At 45.7% G+C, this 21093-nt stretch overlaps 1 protein-coding gene across 1 annotated transcript; it reads right to left on the bottom strand.

Annotated features, from left to right (window-relative positions):
* Window positions 1-4306: 4306 nt before the first annotated feature.
* VDAC3 (voltage dependent anion channel 3) lies at window positions 4307-16254 on the bottom strand. Its single transcript, XM_086380470.1, has 9 exons — window positions 16158-16254; window positions 13710-13778; window positions 12808-12857; window positions 10025-10177; window positions 9145-9197; window positions 7892-8119; window positions 6398-6548; window positions 5247-5304; window positions 4307-4827 (listed from the first exon to the last, which is right to left on the bottom strand). The coding sequence occupies exons 2-9, from the start codon at window positions 13774-13776 to the stop codon at window positions 4736-4738; spliced, it is 852 nt and encodes a 283-aa protein (XP_086236596.1). The 5' UTR covers window positions 13777-13778; window positions 16158-16254; the 3' UTR covers window positions 4307-4735.
* Window positions 16255-21093: the final 4839 nt, after the last annotated feature.

Raw genomic sequence — 21093 nt, 5'->3', positions numbered from 1 at the left:
TAAAGAAAGTTGTTTCCTCCTAAACTTTGTAAGAAAAATAACAGCACAACAGTGTCAGGTTGCAAGCTGTGTCCTGGCAGAAGGGCTGCTGTCTCAGTCTCGTCGCCAGGGTGACAGAGGCCCCGATATGAAGCAAGACAAATGTCACAACCACGCGGGGCCCTGCAAGAGAATCGTTTCAGATGCAGGCACACAGGCTGAAAGGCTGGAGGAAGGTACTCGGTTCAAACGGAAACAGAAAGCTGGGGAAGCAACGCTCGTGTCAGTCAAACAGAATTCAAAGACTAACACAAAGACAAGGACGTTACACAATAATCAAGGATTAATCCAAGGTCAATTCAAGAAGATTAGGTAACAACCGTGAGTATATATGCACCCAACATAGGAGCACCTCAATCCATAGTGCAAAGACTAACGGACATAAAGGGAGGAACTAACATTAACATAGTATCAGGAAGGGACTTGAGCACCTAACTTACATCAATGGAAGGACAGAAAATCAACCCAGAAACACTGGCTTTCAGGCCAGTCTCTGCGTTGTTATATATATATAACATTCTATGCCAAAGCGGCAGAATACACATTATTCTCAAGTGCACAAGTAACAATCTCCAGGACAGATCACAAGCTAGGCCACAAATCAATTCACAGTAAATCGAAGAAAACTGAAAGGCTGTCAGTCCTCTTTTCCAGCCACTGCACTGAACCAGCCAGTGACTGAAGAGTGTGCAGAGACAAGCCTGGCCCACTGCCCCTTCCCCCTGCCGCCCCCGAGTCATCTAACTGGGATGGCCTCCTGCTCCCGTGAGGGCAGAGGAGGGACCCTCCCAAGGGGACGGGATGCTGAGTCTTTCCTTTGAGTTAATCAGCCTCTTCCTCTAAAAACGCACACGCTTCTCAGACCAGGGACCCTCCTGCGTCCCTGACTTCTTACTGTGCTGAGGTTTTGTCGCCACACGCTCTACGGTGCAGAGACAGGGGCGTGCAGCTCTGAGGGGCTCCTGGGGAATGCAGCCTCCCAGCCCAGCCTCCGGTCTCTCTTCAGAGCAGAGCCTGCACGCAGCACAGGCTGTAGACCATCAACAGAGCCAGAGCAGGATGCATTTGCTAGTCATTTCCCAAGGCCAGCAATCTAGAGGTTAAACCAAGCTGAATGTCAATTCCAGACTGTGAGTTGGGAGGTTATTGGGGAAGGGAGGGAGGAAGTCAAAAGGAACCAGACAGACTGACCTCCAGGGCAGGAGGCCTGGACCCCACAGCTAGGCTGGCACCTTCTGCTGGCAGACAACAGTGGCACCCAGTGGTGTCAAATGTACTTGCAATCATGTCCGTCTTTCCAGAACCTTTTTAAATTGCAGCAGTGAAGTCACCTCACAGAGTGTTTATTATATCATAATTCAAAGAGCTGTCAGAAAGGTCAGGAATTATCTGTGCCGCTTTGATGGCCAGAGGTAACTGAGTACCTGCCAGAGGAGTCTGGCTGCAGAAACCCCAAGCTAGGCGCACCATTCACCAGGCCCACATTCACCGAATAAACGTCCACTGTGTGCCCGTCGTGTGCCAAGCGCTGGCCCGGCCACGGGACACGAGACAGGCCTCTTGGAGCTCATCCTCGGGGCAGGTGGGTGAGCAAAACTACCAACACGAGGTGTGACTGCCCCCCGTGGGAGTGTGCCCAGAAGGCGGGAGCCAGGGTGGCGGGGGGCGCGTTCACAGAAGGGGCAGAAGGCTGGCAGAGACACCAAGAGCACCGTGACGGTGACAGCTTTGGTTCCCTGGGAGATGCTGTTTCAGAGCCCGCAGAGCAGCTGAGAAGCACTTCTGACAGGCCGCTCACAGGAAGGTCTGTAGGTGGTCAGCCACCCACCAAAGGCCAAACTAGCTGGCTGGACAGTGAGGCTGCAGAGGCAAGACTGAGGATGGCGGCAGGGTCAAGAATGAATCGATGTTAAAAGGGAAAGTCAAATAATGGTGAGGCCACAGGAGTTATAAGGCCAACAGGGGCCGGGGGTAGGGAAGGAGAGGAGGGGGACCTGGGGAGCGGAGGGGAGGTGCTGAGGGGCATTTTACGGGGGACAGCAGAGCTGGTGAGTATCTCAGCACCAGCGCACTGGGGAGGCTTCCTCTCCTGGGCGACTGCACTCGACGCCTGAGGTCACCGTGAGGGGCCAGCACAGGGCCTGGCACGGAAGGTCAAACGTGCTCCTTTCTGCTACAACTGTCGTGACGAGGGTACTTAGATCACAGCCCAGCAGCCATACAATCCAATGGAGTTAACTGCGGAATAAAGGCTGAACTCCACATCCTTCTGTTCATGTCTGGGTTACCATATCAACACAAAGACCGGCTTTTCGGCTCTACAAGAAGAAATCACTTAAAAAAAAACACACACAAAAGGGAAAAAACACTGACCTGCAGCAACCTTCCCGTCGGCCTCAGGCCGTAAATACAACTACCCTCGTCAGCAAGTTAATGAAACACACGAGGCAGCATCTCCCCAGCAGTTTTCTGCGTCTCCTCGGGCCCCCAGCATTTCCATCCCCTGCCCTTACAAGCGCCCAGCTGAAGAGATGCCCACAGTGACAGCCTCTAACCCCAGGAACCACCAGGGCGGCCCAGCCAGCCCAGCTCAGCGTCCCATCCATGCTCAGGTTGCAGAGTTCTCCCTGAAAGACACAGGCATCCACACACAGAATGCATTCGTCGTTTCCCCCTCACCCCTTCTCCTTTGCTGTTATACTTAATCTCCTGTGAGGGCGGTTCAACCCACAGAGACAATGAGAAAATAAAACTGTATCATGTGGCTGGTATCACAGGTGAGACCCGACATAAGAAGCGGTGGCTGGAATCTGGATTCTCACAGAGAGGACCTTTGGTGGTGGCAGGGGAATGCCTTGCAGCACTGACATTTTCAAAAGCAGTTGTGTCCAGTTGGTCTTAAGATGATTGACTTGGAAAGTGAGGAATCTGAATGGGCCAATCAGAGAATTCTAAGTATCAGTGGAACCATGTAAACAGCCCCATCTCACTGGCCATTAGGGAAATACTATTAAGACATTTTTCCTCTAAAAGTGGTAAAAAATCTTTAAGTCTGTTAACATTCAGCCTTTATGCGGATGCAGGGGAACAGGCACCCTGACCACCACTGGCAGAAACACAGGTTGGCACTGAATTTCTAAAGGGTGACTTTGTACTACTGGTCAAATGTGCACAGTACCTACGACTCAGCACCCACCTGCCAGACACTGACCCTGTGCACGTGCACTAATACAGCGGCCACTGCTGTGCATATGGCTGTGCAACTTTATAAAAAAACACAATTACAGACAGCCCTTCCGCTGACCTACTTCATGCTGCCGAGTGGGACCGTGTGGACATACACCATCTTCATCACCACAGAAGGCTCCACTGGGCAGTGCGCCACAGGGACACTCACGGCGTGGACAGAGATAAGTGCACAAAGGTACTCAGAGCAGCACAGTCTGTACAGCAAACTGAATACAGGAAAGAGGGGAGTAAATGAACACCACGCTGATTCAAAAGGATAAAAATGAAAAATACGAGGCACAGCTATACACATAGAAAAACTGCTTTGTTAACTTAAACAGTATGCTGCAAGACAAGACACACGTTTTCACGTTTTATAGAGACAATGACGTGGTCACTAAAGACGCTGAAAAGCATCTACAAGGATGCACGTCGCACTGCTCGCAACAGCGGGAGGGACTGGAGGGCGGACGGCAGGTTTCGCTTTTCCTCGCCACTACACGGACTGAGCCTGCTGCAACCAGCACACACACAGTGTTAAAACATCTTTTTTCCTAGAGTTCTACTTTTAGAAAGACAATTTACCAGTAAGCCCTGAAGATAGCCAGTCTCCTCATTCCTCTTCTGAACCGCTATTTCCATCCTCTGGGCATCATTTTTCTAGATCAAAAGCCTTGTCCCGAGACCCGGGGGGCCTCGGGTGCGCCCCCTGCTCCAGCCTCGCCCCGGCAGCATTTCCCCGCTGCCCCCTCTCCACCCACTGACACTCTAGCTCCTCCCCAGCGACTTTACAGATCTACCAGGAGGACAGACTCTCTCACTGCAACTGGCAGCGAGGAGCCCAGCAGACGTGCCCCCGCCCAGCAGGACGAGGCTCGGCCTGACCCAGAGCAGCAGCAGCAGCAGCAGGGAGGCCGACACAAGTGGCGGCGACCGGCAGCAGCACAGCCCGCTCAGACCAGAGCCCGCCTGCGAGCGCTGCTCCCAGCAGAGTCGGTCACACCAAGCACGAGCACCCGGCACCGGCAAGTCCAGTCGGTTTATGTTCCAAATGTGATGGGTTTATTTTACTCTGATGCAAAACCAAGGATTCTACTACCGTACAGAGACCAATATTACAAGGTCATGGAAAAGTGGTGTGGGACATGCAGGACGCGATGGACAACTGGAGGGTCGGGTCATCTCCTCTGAACATGACACTACACCGTCGCTGAGGAACACACGGAAAATAACACTGCGGAACTGAACTGAAACGTGGCACGAACGTGACAGCTTCCGGGAAGCCTTCAAGCACCTCCCTTAGGGTGGACTCGGTACCTAAGCTTCAGTGTGGGGAGGAGTACAATTCTTTGGAAGAATAAAAAGTTCACACTTTTGAAATTTCACAGAAGAATTTTAAGGCCAAAACATAGTGGGTTCATTTCTCTTCACCTCCAGGGACAAAGCTGATGCTTTATTCAAAACCACATTAAGCTTCTAGTTCAAATCCCAGACCGACCTTGTGCCCTCCTGCATTGAAGTTCTTTCCATCAATTAGAGCTGACAGGGTCAGTTTCACTCCTGAGAAGAAGAAGATCACAATTACTTGTAACAAGCATCACAATCAGATTATGTGTTTCCTAGAAACCACGGGTGGAGTCAGCGGCATGGGTTCAGCTGGCAGAGAGATCACAGCTATTACTAACTTAACACTAGGGATCCATAACCACCTCATCTGTAAAGCAGTCAGGACACACTCTACTTGGAGTTCAGACTTAAGAATAATGAGTGATCAACAAACTCACAAGCCAGAGGAACCAAGTTATAATTAGAAATACAGGCACATATTTTAAAACAAAAGCAATGAATCTGTTTTACTTCAAACAACCAAATGTTACACAATTGTCTGAACTTCCCTAAAGTGACTACAGGTTGTCTGTAATTTTCATTATTCCTCACTCACCTACCCCAAGCCCACTGTCATTCATTCTATTACTCACCTGGTCGAAGGGTCTGAGTGTAACCCAGTCCAATCAGGCTGGCATTGTTTACTTTAGCCTAAGATAAAGAGATGAAACCGAAACAGAAAATCAATTTTGTAATATGCAAGGCCAACACAACCACTTCATGCATCAGATTTCCAAAGCTGAAACACCTTAGGACCAATCCAGAAATACTGAAACTGAAAGCTAAATTAATAAATCTTTTAAGAAGTCAGTAGGACTAGTAGGGACAGAGGGGACCTTGAGCATGCAGCTTAAAGGCCTCGAGAAGAATGTTAAAACACCGTGTGGCCAAACATCCCTCCCTGTGCGCCGGATTCCTCTGAGATACCAGTTTTACGACCTCTGACAGGGCTAAGAGAATGAACTCTAGGGACAGAGCGATCTGGGATCAAACCCTGACACTGCTCTTACTGAGTGACCCTGGGCAGTTACCTGACTGCTCTAAGTCTCAGCTTCCTTGTCTGTAAAATGGGGGAGGAGGGCAATATTATTCACCGAACAAGAGCAGTTGTGAGGAATACATGAGATAATACATACAAAGTCTTAGCACAGGACCTGAAATTTAAGAGCTCAATTAGCATTATTAACAAGAATTACTAATGGCAATTGAGCTTCCCTAATAGCTCAGTTGGTAAAGAATCCGCCTGCAATGCAGGAGACCCCGGTTCGATTCCTGGGTCAGGAAGATCCACTGAAGAAGGGATAGGCTACCCACTCCAGTATTCTTGGGCCTCCCTTGTGGCTCAGCTGGTAAAGACTCCGCCTGCCATGTGGGAGACCTGGTTTCGATCCCTGGGTTGGGAAGATTCCCTGGAGAAGGGAAAGGCTGCCCACTCCAGTTTTCTTGCCTGGAGAAGTCTACGGATTGTATGGTCCTTGGGGTCGCAAAGAATCGGACACGACTGAGAGACTTTCACTAACGGCAACAGAAAAAGTGATTGAAACCCAGGAATCTATAGATAAGAAAATTTTGAGGCCAAGAGATAAAATGACTTGAGAAGGTCAGACAACAAATAGGGGAGGAACCAGGATTGAAACCCACGTTTCCTGACTTCAGGGAGATGCTCCTCTCACTACACAGTGACCAGCTCAAAGTTAATAAAGAGCACGCAAACCACGAGCACATCATATGTCCACATCCTTACAGAGAGAGAAGTTCTGCAGTCCAGCTTGTACTTAGCAGCGATGCCGAAGCGGGTGTTGTTACTGCCAGCTGTCCACGCGAGGTTTATTGACGTTTCAATCTTCTCATTCACCTTCTGGTAGATGGACCCTCCAAACTCAGTGCCATCATTCCTGTTTTCAGGGCACAAGAAAACCTCGTTAAGTATCTAGTTTGTTACAATATGGAAACAAATTCCAAGACTATCTAAATCAGGGTCTTGTTTTATAACTACAGATTTCAGTAAACTTCTAGCATAAATGACTGTCAAATAAAAGTTATATAATTTATAACCACATAATTAAAGCACAGTAACATCTGATTCATTTACTTGGCTCCCCCACGATATAAATTTCTTAAACAGCATTTGACTAGGCACAAAGGCTGACACCAAGTAAAAATGATCTGTATGTCTCTCAGTTGGTCATAGTACTTAGAAACTTCAAAATAGAGTTCTACAAAGATTCTGTGAAAATACATATAAAGTAGTACACGTCAATTCTGGATTTCATTCAAAACACAATCTTAGCATAAGAAAGCACCTTCCATGCAACAGCTACCAGGCATGACCCAGGGTACTGTTTCAGAGCATCTCAGAGCTCAACCCCTGAGCTCTGATGGCTCTCCTGATAGTACTTTCACCAATTTCAATGCCTCTGTCTACACCGCTAGTGACTTTAGTCATCGTAAGCGGATTAGAGTGCCTAGTGCACGGCAATCCGCAACACTTCAAAAACAAAGAGCTAATCCTTCTCTTCCTGGGACACTGGTCGTGCCCAGTAGGCCAAGACATGAAATAACAGTTTCAAGTTCAAAGTCATGTAACCAACAGAGTGTGGCCCACAGACTTGAACCCAGGACTGCTCTGGGGACCTTGCTACTTCTGAATACAACACAGGTACCTGGGGTCACACCAGGGTACCTGAACACCTCCATAGAATTACACTGCCGCTGCTCCAGGACTCTCCGATCAATCAAGGGGTTATTCCTGATCCAAAGAGACCTGCTTCCAGAAACTGCCGAGATGAGCAGGGAACCAGAGGAAGCAGCAACACCTCTCCAAAGGACCCCTCTTATCAAAGGGAATCCTTGCCCTCGCTCTCTCCATTCCAGGCTCAGAGAGCAGCAGCGAGCACCTGCGCCAAGGGCACCACGCCTGACTTCGAGGCAGCACAGCAAGGCCAGGCGTCCACCGCGGCGTTGTCACACGCAAGGCCAGCACAGCAAGGCCGGGCGTCCACTGTGGTGGCGTTACATGCAAGGCCAGCACAGCAAGGCCGGGCGTCCACCACGGCGTCGTTACACGCAAGCACCACCCCCTGCCGATCGAGGCCAGCACAGCAAGGCCGGTGTCCACCGCGGCGTCATCACATGCAAGCACCACCCCCTGCCGATCTGCGCAACATGCTAACGGCTACCATCCTTCTGGGCGGCTGTGCCGGCACTAAAGGAGGAACTCCGAACTTGGAACACTCACACATGAGTGTGCAGCTGGAAGTCTGCGGCCTTGTAACCCAGGGCGAAATTATTCTGTGACAGTTTGGATTTGGCTGTGTCAAAACTCATCTGATAGCCAGCAAGCCAACCTTCAAAGGCCAACACAGCCCAGCCATAGATGGTTGGTCCTGAAAAATCTATATCAACATTACTGCCAAGACTGAAACAATCCCGTTTATATGAGGCCTTCAATTTCCCACTCTTCTTTCTGTAAAACAAACAAAAACAACATGAGCTTTTACTGCAGTCTAGGAATCTTGAGAGTAAGATCCCTTTTCTCCCCCAATGTAAATATTATTTTGGTAGAAGGCACAAATAGACAATGTTTCAAATGACTTAGCTCTACAAATGTAATTTTGCTAGGATTTGAAATATATATATTATTTTTTACCTATTCTCTACTATAAGTTCAGATGATAGTATTTCATGATTAACTTCATAAAAGCATAAGTATAAAAAGGTGCAAGATATTTCAGTACCATATTAATAACCTGAATGCATATGTATACAGACATACAAGAAACCAAATTCCTTTAAATTTTGTTTCCAAATGGTATAAAAGGTAACACCTGACACAATTTTAGATTATTAACCTGTCACAGAGAGAAATGTACTTTATTTTTTGGTAAGCATGTTTATTTTCCTCAGGTCAGTGTTGTCTCCCTGGACAATGTGGGATAGAAGTGTACACTTCTGAAGTGAGTGAAGGAGGGGCGAGCCTGCCACACGGCTCAGGAGGACCACGCCCCACCAAGCGCCACTCCTGTAGAGACAGGCAGGCAGGAAACAACAAAATCCCCGCTTTCCAGATGAAAACACTGAGCCAGAGAAGTTGGGGGATTTACAAAGGCTAAGAAATCAAGTGAGCAGAACCGTTCTTTACACGTTCTGCTGCCAGGAGACAACACACTTTTCTCAAGATGTTAACTTCCCAGCAAGACCTCACATCCAAGAATCCTCGGGATAGCTTAAAAACATCTAGTCTCAGACCCTTCTCGCACCTGCATTTTTCCCACAATGTGCCTCTTTGAATTAGATTTACAAGTTCTTGTTCATCTGCCCAGATTTCAAATGAAAACCAGCCCCTGCCTCCGGCGTCTTCCCCGCCGTCTCCTGCACACACAGGTCTCTGCTTGCCTCCCCTTCTGAGCTCCTCCCGCAGCCCCCTCCTCTAAACCTTTCCATCCCTTCAAGAAACAAGACCATTTCAGCAAACGGGGTTGGGATAATTACCCTGTGTTCGGTACAAATATGGTATCAAGAGTCAGTTTCAACCCTTCAGCCAACTGAAAAATAAAGATTTAAATTTAACAATTAGCATTTTTCAATTCTTTTCTTGACTTGAGAAACCAATTCTAAAGTTTTCTCTAACTTATTCGCTAATAAGGAAGTCATTAAAGAAAGACAAACATTAGATTATTTCATAAATTGCCTCTTCTTCCTTTTCCTGCCCCCACCCCTCTCCCCTCACCCCAGGCTTCATCACGATTCTCACCAAAAAACGGGTGACGTAAATTAAGAGTACAAAACAACAAAATCCCAATGCGACAAAATAATCGTGATACTCTTTCGAAATTATTATGGTAACTGGACAGTTAACAAACCAACCTAAGTAACTTATTCAGCTATACAGATGCATTATCTATCTATGATAATGTGCATACAGACATACCTCAAAAACTAGTGCCCTGAATGTAGCAGGCACTTGACAAGCATCTGCTGAAAGAGTTTCTCTTTGAAAACATTAAAGAATTTTTAGAACCATTTTTCCGTGGAGTCAGTTTTGCAATGTTTACAAAAGCAAAATTAAATCACTACAAATAGCTTGGTCTGCTCAGGAGACGCCCAATGTATAACAGTAAGTAGAACTGGTCAGAACAAAAGATGTCATAATTATGTACTCACCAACAAAATCTTACTTTATAGAAACATAAAACATAACCAAAGAAGGCCACATGCAGAGAACAAAATACAGCGACTAGACAGTGCACGACTTCACTCAGATTATATTTGGACAAAATATATACTGTGGACACACTGATGACACAGTCTGTTCATCAGCTCATCCCCAAGATCAAGTTCACCCTACAAATAACTTCCAACACTCTCGTACCTTATTCTCCCAAGAGATTTCTGTCCCAAGAGTATTGTCTGTGTTCCACTTCTGCGTGAAGGTCAGTCCATAGTTACAGATCTTGTATTTGGTCTCTAGGTTGCCTGATGCTTTCCCTGTATCAGTGTAAGCATGACCAGAAGTAGAAAATTCCTGGTAAGAAAAAACAGTTAAAATCAGCTCACCAAATAGAAAATATTCATTCTAGAAAACAGTATTCAATGCAGCAGAAACCAATACAACTGACTTTCTACCACAACCCTACTCTGCAGCAACTTACTTCCTGCTCTCCTTCTTTCCTTCTAATCTCTAGACATTTTAACCAGTTTTGCAAACTTCCCATTACTCCACCTCTCTTACTGATATTTCTGTTCCATATACCCTCTTACTAAATGGGAATCCCAAACTCTCTCTTTTAAAAGAAAAATATCTTTACTGAAAATGCCTTTCCTAAAAAGACAAAAATATCGAATCTTAAACATTTACTTCATGACATGAAAAAGACTTTGTTCTTTATCAGAACTTTTGAACTATTAGTTCATTTTAAAGTCTTTAAAAAATCCCCAAACACTGGAAGCTTTAGATTCCCTCCTTTTAATAGGGCCAGAACTTTACTGCATTAAAAACTTTTTAAAATTTTCATTGTGGTGAAATACACTTAAATTAACCATTTTTATGTGTACAGGACACTGGCATTCAGTACATTCACACTGTTACGAAAAATGTATTGCTTTTGCCCACAAAACTATCTGTAAGATTTTCAGATCTGTAAACAATGTCAATATTTGAAAGTATCTATCCATTTTTCGTAACAAAATGGAATGTTGTGAGTTATCCCTCTTCCTCCCTCTCCTCTGTCAAACAGTTACTATGAATGGCTCAGAAGAAATCCTCCTCCTAGTTAGGTGTCCCTCAGTCCTATGACAGTAAGCAATTAGAAACACATCTCCTTCTAGGGGAAGCAAACAGTCAGCACCTGTCGCTGACAGTCTAGGAGCTGTCAAGGAAACCACACTGCTGACTGGCCCTGCCTTTAAAGCCCATCTCTGAAATACGGCCAACAGTCATGCAACGCAGCTACTCCGCCCCAGTTGTTTCACCACCTGCAATATGAATCCTTCCTCCACCAAACGCTCTGCCCCCTAACTCGCGTTCTATAGGCTGATGACACAACTGGGAAACTGTGATCTGTTTATCTACACGGCACAGCAAGTTTTCAAAGAGACTATCACACTGCACACTAAGGGCAAGGCCTTGGCAAAACACGACAAAATGCTAGCCATGTTTTAACGACTCACATCACTTTCTTTTAGTAGATCCAGCTACCGAGTGTTTTATTTTTCACATTTACCTTTTATGAACTTGTAAGTATAGCAAATATAAACCTTAATTTTGGTGCAAAAAATTAAGGTAGAAGCATATTTAGTCTGTATTCCTTTCTTATGATCACTATTTCTTCGTCTGAAGCTCTGTCAAAAATCTAAAATACCAGAGCTCCAAATCTCAAACACAAGGCTATAATTTTCCTAAGCTGAGTTCCAGGTTCACAATTACTTCAATTCTTGTTTAATTTCATAATTAGCTCAAACAGTGCAAAACATATTTTTAACATGCACATAACATCTACAGTTCTGCTGTAGTGCTAGTATGCAACAAAACAATCATGGAAATGTTACTGTTATAAATGGTGTATCAAAAAATAACAAGATATGATCCAGGCAGTCTGGAGCAAGGGATGAAATTTTTCCTAAATCAATACTAAAGAACAAAAACAGCCATAAAAACAAAGCACACAAATACACTGTTTTTCTTACCATCTGAATGAATATTCACAGACAACAGCAGCATGAAAGGGAGATAAAATTTTAGTTGTTGATTTTCTCAACACAAAACTACCTTGAGCAAATGTGAAATACGAATTAAAATGAGTGTGATTTTTCTGTTTTAATAGACTATATAATAAAACCCCATCTCAGGAGGGTAGTCGCATAAGTATTTATTTACTCCTAGAAAACCCGGGGAGAGAACAGTGACAAACCCGGATTAGACGGTGTAGACAAAGCACCGTAAATACTCCACACGCTTTCCGCCCTGCTAATTAAATCATCATGTCCAGAAATAAAATTTGCACTGGTTTGAATAGGCAAATACCAAAGAAAAAAAGATGCAGCCAATACGGAGAAATCAGAGAATAAGGTGAATGTCAACTTGATCTATTTGCTGAAACTTATAAAAGCTCTGGTTAGTGATGCTCTGATAATATGGTGATATAGCCTTTATTTCTTAACTTCCAGGAAAAAAAACTTAATGAACATTAATACAAGTTGACTAACCTTCTGCATGTATTTCTACACTTGTTTCAACTAATCATGATGGGACAGAGACTAAAGTTAGTTTGTTTTTGTAAAAGGGCAACAAAATTTGCATGAACCCAATAAAAAGGAAGCAAAGATTTTAGTGTACACATACATATTCACAAAAGTATAAAAATACAGCATAAAAAATACACACACACACACACACACACACGTATGTATACACATGTATTCTGTATCTTCTGAGACTAAGACTCAGAATACTTTTATAGACGACAAACAAAGATCCCCCCAGATTCAGCTTGACTGCCCTTGGGCTCAGGTGGCCGAGTTGCTGTCTGAAACCTGAGAGGAAGACAAAGCTGTAGGGAAGACAGCGTAGCGCCAAAGGTAACTTGACTAAACAATGATTTTCAAACAGGTTCCTTTCATTATGCTACATCTATTAACAGTATATTGAGTACTTACCACTCCACTACATGACTTGGTTCTCAGATCTATTTTGACCATGCCAAATCCTAGAGACACACACAAAAATAAGTGATGTACAAAATGTGACATGCACTCCAGTCTTTGCAATTTAGAAATTATGAAAATAGTCCCTAGTACATTTCATATGGAAAATATTCAGTATTCCTGTTAGGTGAAAGTTCCACAAGAAACTGAATTATAACAAAATTCTAACAAAAACTGAATTGTAACCAAAAATTACAACAAAATGCTAACAAAAATTAAGTGTAATTTTTAAAGCCAAAATAATAAAGACATATTTCTAAAATATAAGTTAAAAAAACCCTATGGATAAAAGAAAAATGCACTATTTTAAGAACCAAAATTATTAGAAATTATACATATATACAAGCTTAAAATACATAATTAACATCACTAGTTAATAAAAAAATCAAATGTGTACAGCACAAAAACTTAAAAATTTCAAGACTAAATTTTTAAAACCAAAACTAAATGTCTACTTGGTTTCAAACACTGTATGTTCCTCCAAAGAAGTCAAAAGCCGGGTTTTCATACTCATGAAAACACTGCCATTATTTGGAGGAGGAAAAACACACTCCCTGCTTCAACTGTCCCCAGGGCTAACCAAAGGAGGCACATATATTACAGATTTATACTATTTCACCCCACAGATAACATTAAATATACAAATATGTTTATGTACAAAACGGCTTTTAACGCTGTGGCACTCCACCTCTAAAAAAAGAAGTCTAGTGACCTGCTAATAGTTATCCCCTTAAATCTTGTGAAATAGATTAATGTTGACTTAACCTCATTTTACTGAGCACGGTATCTCCCATATCTTAGGCATTCAGTATGAATGCTTACCCCACACTGGCAATTTACAATAGCATACTTACCATATCCTTTGTTGAAGACATCTTTGGCAGCCTTTCCTAGGTCACAGTAAGTCGGTGTGTTACACATATCTTATAAAGAAAAATAAGGACAAGGGAATAGATAATATTTAGTACTTATTCACCGTTCCAGTGCTCAGTTCTGTAAGATGAGGTATACAGTGTTTCTTGCTCTGCATCATTCATGCTTAACCCCTAAGGCAAGCAAAGTGCAGAGAAAGCACTGCTCCTTTAAAAAGAGCTTCCCAGAAACCTGGAGAATGAAACGATGTTTCTCATGAGATTCACGGAGGTCATCTTTCTGCTTGCATTTCAAAGAAGAGAAATTTCTTGAACACTGAAGCAGATGTTCCATTAAACTGGACTTTCACTTTTTAAAAGAATGCAAAAATGTGCATTAGTAAAACATGTCTTGAGCAGTTGTAAAGCCAGAGAGCTGTATAAGATGACAAAGTAAATTTTCTGAGGATCTGTAAAGCAGATGCAATTAAACACCTTCAGGGCTAACATTTTTGCCACTCTGAAATTCAGTTCTTAAGAACTACCACACTAATTGAAGTGTATTCATCCAGAATACACCCTCTCTCAAAACTCTTCTTAAAATACAGTGCTATAATCTAACCTATTAACCAGCTAGAGGATAGATCCTACCTGCAGTAATCTGCTTACCAACAATCCATATACACTCTAAAAGTTACAGTCTTCAAAAGCCCTAGGTGTTTCACTCCATCTTGCCTGAGGATTCAGCCAGCTTCTCTACTGCCAACATGACGCTCACTTCACAATTCTGAGGCCAATCAACACTGCTGAATATACCATCCCTTTGCCCTTTCTGCACAATAGGAAATCTCTTCCAGCAGCATCCTCAAGTCACGCTGGAACACCTCAAGCAACCCCATTAGCCCCACTGTGCATGCTAAGTTGTCAGGCTCCTCTGTCTATGGGATTCTCCAGGCAAGAATACTGGAGTGGGTTGTCATTTCCTCCTCCAGGATCTTCCCCACCCAGGGACTGATCTGGCCTCTCCTGCGTTTCCTGCCTTGCCAGGTGGATTCTTTACCACTGAGCCACCTGGGAAGCCCCTGTTGACCCCATTACTACCCCAGTAAAATCCAGAGCACCAGCGAGCCCTTGCAATTCCGATGCCTCAACCACCTACACGTTCAAACCTATTTATTTCTATTCAGCGGAGCTCTTGGTCTGGCCTCCTGCTAATAAGTTTCCGGCTATTCCACCACACCTGAACACAACACACACTTCATGGTGCACGTCTTCACTGTGAACTCATTTAAAATGTGTTCCTTAACCTAAATCTGTCCAATATGACAGACATTAGGATATGTTAAGAGAACAGAGTTTAAGAAGATATGTAAAGTGGAAAGAGTAAAGATGAAGAAGATAAATGTACTGAGTCATACCACAATAAAACTTTGCTCTAGGCCACAAGGTTTCAAAGTTCTTTTCCAGAGCAATTAGTTTACAACTCAAGTCCTTTGCGTCCCAACCATCAATTTGACTTTTTACACACTGCCAACTGCAATCTGATATGACTCTTTATGATCACAAACGACGGTGGTACCTGTTGAAATTCTGCCTGAAGCCCATAATTTGGAAGGTGAAGTATAAAAACTAGGCATTACGTACTCAAATATTAAAAATGTTAAGGCTTTATAGTTTGCTTTTAAAAAAAAAAAAAAGGAAAGATACACTTAAGTGTTTAGAAACCTCCATCTAGGGACCCATTACAGTCTTTTTAGCATTTCGCTTCTTTTTCAAAAGCACTTGCTAGACACTACAAAAGTCGCGTTGGGGGGAGGGGGTGGGGTCGTCTGACCTCAACTGTGCCCAGTTCAAGCTTTCTTTTCCAGGCCCACGATCCCGATGGGAAATGCACTGCTGGTATGAGCAAGCAAAAACTCGAGAAGCCCCAGACACGTCACGTTCCAACACATTGCTGCGGCTCTGCCAATGCACTCGTCCGTGGACGTGCACGGCGCCCCCCGGCTGCCGGAGCCGCAGCCGGGGGCGGGGAGCGAGGGGAGGTGCCGGGGTCGGGGGTGGGGGAGCGGCGGCTACAACAGCATCACCGTGGGGCAGCCAGCTCGCCTCGCCCCCGTCAGCTGTACGTCCAGCACCCTCCCGTCAGGGGCAGGGAGTAGAGGGGCCCCCTGATGCTGGATGCCGAGGCCGAAGAGAAAGCCGGGGCTCGGAGGTTCCCGGACCCGCCTTCCCTCGAAGCCAGCCTCCCGGGGACCGGCCGGGCCGAGGCGCAGGTGGCGGCGCGGCCCGCCCGTCCCCGGAGGGGCCGGTTCCCGCTGCCCCCGCCCGCGGGCCCGCGCCCCGTTCGGCGGCCCTGCCTCCGTTAGCCGCCTCCCGCGGGTCCCTGCCGGACGGCCGCCCGCCCGCCCGGCCCCCGACCGGCCGCCAGCCCGCGGCCCCGGCTCGCCTCACCTCCGACCGGAGGGCCCGTCCGCTCCGCCAGGAGGGGCCTGTCCGCTCCGCCAGGGCACCGCTGAAGGTCTTCTTCGGACCAACGCCGTCCGCGCCTGCGCGGCCCCACGCCCGCGGCGCCTGCGCGCCCCGAGCCCCGAACCCTGCGCCGCGGCTGCGCCGGAGAGTCGCGCCGGGGGCGCGCGCCGCGACCCCGAGGCGGCCCAACACCTCCAACTGTCCGAGTGCGCGCGCGCGCGCCGCGGAGGCCGGCGCGCGGGGGCAGACGGGGTGGACATGAGCGCGCAGGCGCGGAGCCCGCGCCTTTATCCCCTGAGGGGCCCGCTCTCGCGAGAAGGCGCGGAGCCCACTAGCGACCTTTACCCGCGGAGGGGTCGGCCGCTGCCGCGTCTTTCTCCGGCGGACACCTGACAGGCCTATGAGGGGATTTCGTCTCAGAGTGACTGAAATTCAAGAATGTGGCCCTTAGGTCACCTCATCTTAACGATGAGAAACATAGGTCCCCAAGGGGTAAGTGGCATGACTTAAAGATGACACTGGAGGAGTAATCCAAAGGGAGAGAGGAGGTGGATGAGGGACAGCTCTCCTTTAGAGAAGAATTCCAACTCATAAACGTACAAGAAATTACAGAAACAGAAAATCCCCGCTTTGGAGCCACCAAGAACTGCGTCAGGCAGAATTCATCAATACATGGTGGACGGTTGAGGATATTCGTCCAGTTCCAAAGTATTATCCCACAGATGACTTAATGAAGAGAAAAGGTTACCTTCACATCAAACGCATCACCTAAACCGAGTGATGGAACTGTGCAGCGCCGGGGAGAGCCATGTAATCCTAAATTGCATCCTGGATCAAAAAACAAAAAGCAGCTATTGAGGGTCATTATTGGGACAATTGAGAAAATTTGAATGTCGACTGTATTAGTATTGTAACAATGTTAAATTTCCTGAGGGTAATGATTATACCTTGATTATGCAGACATGGGGACTTCCTGGTGGCTCAGCTTTAAAGAATCCTTGTGCAATACAGAAGATACAGAGATGTGGGTTCAATCCCTGGGTCAGGAAGATCCCCTGGAGGAGGGCACCTGCAACCCACTTGCCTGGAGAACCCCATCGACAGAGGATCCTGATGGGCTGCAGTCCATGGGGTTGCAAAGAGTCGGATGCGACAGAGCTAGAATGCTAACAGGCATGCATGGATAAATGGCCTGTTTTTTAAGGAGATATATAAAGTTATTCATAAGTGACATAGTGTGTGTCTGCAACAAACTCTCAAATGGTCAGGAAAAAACATTCAAAATGTTAACAATTGGTGTATCTAGGTGGAGGATCTATGGATCTTCATTGCATTATTCTTGAATCTTTCCTGTAAGTCTAAAATTATTTTTCAAGATAAAAAGAAGAAAGCCCCACAAAGTCTTTGATACTCAGAACATAATACCAGGTTGCTTCTTGAAACCAGAGGTAAAGATGATTTCCCTGCTGTGTTTAAGCATTTCAGGCTAAGAAAAGATAAGTAAGATGCTTGCTCCCAAAGGACTCATAATGTGAGACTTGGAAAATGAGGCAGAAAATGATGAATGTCATTGGCAAAGCAATATAAGTTAGTAGGCTAAATAAAATGAGTTTTGGAGTCAAAAGATGCTGGGTTGACACCTCAGACTTGCCAACCCTGTGGTTGTTGGCGTACAACTCTACGTCTCTGTTTCGACATCTGTGAGACAGAACCAAATAAGGTCTACTTCAGAGGATTGTGCTGCTGCTGCTAAGTCGCTTCAGTCGTGTCCGACTCTGTGCAACCCCATAGATGGCAGCCAACCAGGCTCCCCTGTCCCTGGGATTGTAGTCGATAGTAAAGACGGTGATGTATCCAGAGTACACAATGATCCACCTGGCACATGGAAAATGTTCATTAGTTAATAACACAGATGAAAATTAATATGCTATAGGCGATTAAAAGCCATGCAAGCAAACTTAGATTTATTCACATCCAGACGAATATTAGAACCACAACTCCAGCCTGCACTTTGGCACAGACCTGGCCTTTGTCGGGCCCAGCAGGTCATTAAAGTCTATAAAAACCACTTTCAACAGGAAGTTGGCAACATTCCTTCCTTGGGCTTCTTCATCCGAAGTCTTTCCTTGTGAAGGGACCTGATAATACCAGTCCCAGGTCACACACAGAGGACCTCCTCTCTCTCCCAACATGCAGGAAGGTGGTAAAAAATTGTTCTGGAAAACAGCAGCTGCAGAGGGAATCATTCCTTTGTTTCCCATCACTCTGACCCTGCTGGCTTAGCAGGATCCACAGTTACTCTCAACATTCACATCAAGCCTCTAGCCTCGGCCACCTCCAAACTACAGCTAGTTCTCACACCCTGCCCACCCACACTGGGTTCTGAATCTTGGGAGGCATAGAAAGGATTTTCTCAGTCCAAATGCTAATCACCTGGCATTCTTTTCCTATTAAATGTCTAGAACCAGAATTTTAGGGCAGGGAAGGTACTTTAGATTCCTTCTTTTGTGGGACATTTGCTAAGTGCTTACTGTGTACAGGGCACCATGCTCAGAACTGATGGATGAGCACAAACCTGGGAGCATCTATTCTGTGTGTGTCCAGAGGCCCTGGTGAGCAGGTTTCCAACAGGTCACCTGCTCTAGTCAAGATAACCTGCTCTGTCTGCCTTTGTTACCTTTGTGAGAGAAAATCTCAAAGGGTTAGTATAGTTTTACTCCCAAAAATGAAAAAAAAAAAAGAAAAAGAACAAAAAATAGAGAACAGAAACCCTACAGTGAAGATTTGGTATCTCAATTGCCGTAAGTGTAAGGAAAATTAAGATTCTGAAGCCAGCAACAGTATTTAATTCTGTTTCTTTAAAGGAAAGGGGCCCTCTGGTTTGTTTTCAGTTCAGTTCAGTCACTCAGTCGTGTCCAACTCTTTCTGACCCCATGGACTGCAGCATGCCAGGCTTCCCTGTCTATCACCAACGCCTGGAGCTTGCTCAAACTCATGTCCATTACATTGGTGATGCCATCCAATCATCTCATCCTCTGTCATCCCCTTCTCCTCCCACCTTCAATCTTTCTCAGCATCAAGGTCTTTTCCAGTGAGTCAGTTCTTCGCATCAGGTAGCCAAGGTATTAGAGTTTCAGCTTCAGCATCAGTCCTTCCAATGAATATTCAGGACTGATTTCCTTTAGGATGGACTGATTGGATCTTCTTGCAGTCCAGTGGACTATCAAGAGTCTTCTCCAATACCACAGTTCAGAAGCTTTCAAGGACTCCAGAATTGTGATGAAGGGTGAGGACCCCTTGGCATCTTTGAGGAGGAGATACTAGCCCTTTCTGTGAGCCTCCTCTAGGGGGCAGCAGATCTCGGGGGCCCCAGAGGTGAAAGCTCCTCACTGCCCAGGATGGGTCAGGTGAAGGAGAGGAATGGCTTCCAGGGGACAGGGACAAAGATCCAAGAGTATGTTGTTATATGTTTAGGGTGTATGTGGTACCCTTAAACTCCAGGTCTGACAACTTGCCTCAAGGCAATAGACTTGTGCAGAGGTTCATCTTGAGTAGCTTGAATGAGTTACAGCAGCAGGAGATTAAAAACCAATTGATGCTTTTGGACTGTGGTGTTGGAGAAGACTCCTGAGAGTCCCCTGAACTGCAAAGAGATCCAACCAGTCCATCCTAAAGGAAATCAGTCCTGAATATTCATTGGCAGGACTGATGCTGAAGCTGAAACTCCAATACTTTGGCCACCTGATGCAAAGAACTGACTCATTGGAAAAGACCCTGAAGCTGGGAAAGATTGAAGACAGGAGGAGAAGGGGACGACAGAGGATGAGATGGTTGGATGGCATCACCGACTCTATGGCAGTGAGTTTGAGAAAGCTCCGGGAGTTGGTGATGGACAGGGAAGCCTGGCATGGTGCATAGTCCATGTGGTCACAAAGAGTTGGACATGACTGAGCAATTGAACTGAACTAAATTGAATGGCCGACACTTAGAGGGTTCATTAAATTGTAATACACCCATATTTTGGGGTATGGTTCAACCATGTGTTCTGCTAATATCTGATCATCTGAGGGAAAGGCCCAGTTTAAAAAAGTGGGGTTAGGGGAACAAAAGTTTAAGTACAGTGTAACTCTGTGTATGTGTGTGTATGCATATGTTACCATTTCACTGCAGGCGATTTCCCTACCATCTGAGCCTCCAGGGAAGCCCCATGGATGTGGACATTGGTAATGGCTTAACTCTGGACTGGTGATAGATTGATAATACATGCATTATGTATTAACTAAATAGATGCTGTATATTTGTGTGTGTGTGTGTGTGTGTGTGCATAGAAGAAATGTTGGGAAAATGTTTCCAAAATGTGACAGTGACTCTCTCTGCTGGGTCAGAGTATACGTGATTTTTACTTTCTTCACACTTTTCTGTATTTTCCAAAATTTCTAAAATTTGGAAATGTGTTTCTGTTATAATTAGAAAAGTTAAACTGACTTTCACAAGGTGGGGAAGTACCCAGGTTCGTGAGAAGGGCTGTGCTGTGCCCTGGGGAATTTCCACCCCAAACTGCAGCTGGGATCAGTCCCTGGAATTCACGATGGGCCTTCTGGGCGCTCAGGTCACTCTTGGCCACAAGGGGGCACAAGGAAACGCGGTAAAGAAAAGCCGACCCTGCAGGTGAATGCTGCACAGGGGAGTCAGCATGATGAGCCCAGCCTTCCCTGCCCCCAGAGCCTCATCCAGGCTTCCCATAGGATTGTGAATACAGTTATGGGGCTTCCCTACCCAAGTTAGAGTCCAAGTTGAATGTCAAAAGGGCAGGAAATATTTACAAATTGTTTTTATGAGGAAACCAATTTTGTCAACGTTCCACTTGTGGATTTGGGTACAGCCTGGCTTACACAACCTGGAAATTAGCTCATCTTAA

This window comes from Bos grunniens, chromosome 27 (assembly GCF_055505025.1).
Source record: "Bos grunniens cultivar Pamir isolate PY7600 chromosome 27, Bosgru_T2T1.0, whole genome shotgun sequence".
In the NCBI taxonomy this organism is placed as follows: Eukaryota; Metazoa; Chordata; class Mammalia; order Artiodactyla; family Bovidae; genus Bos; species Bos grunniens.
This window is presented reverse-complemented; position numbering and strand designations above follow the sequence as displayed.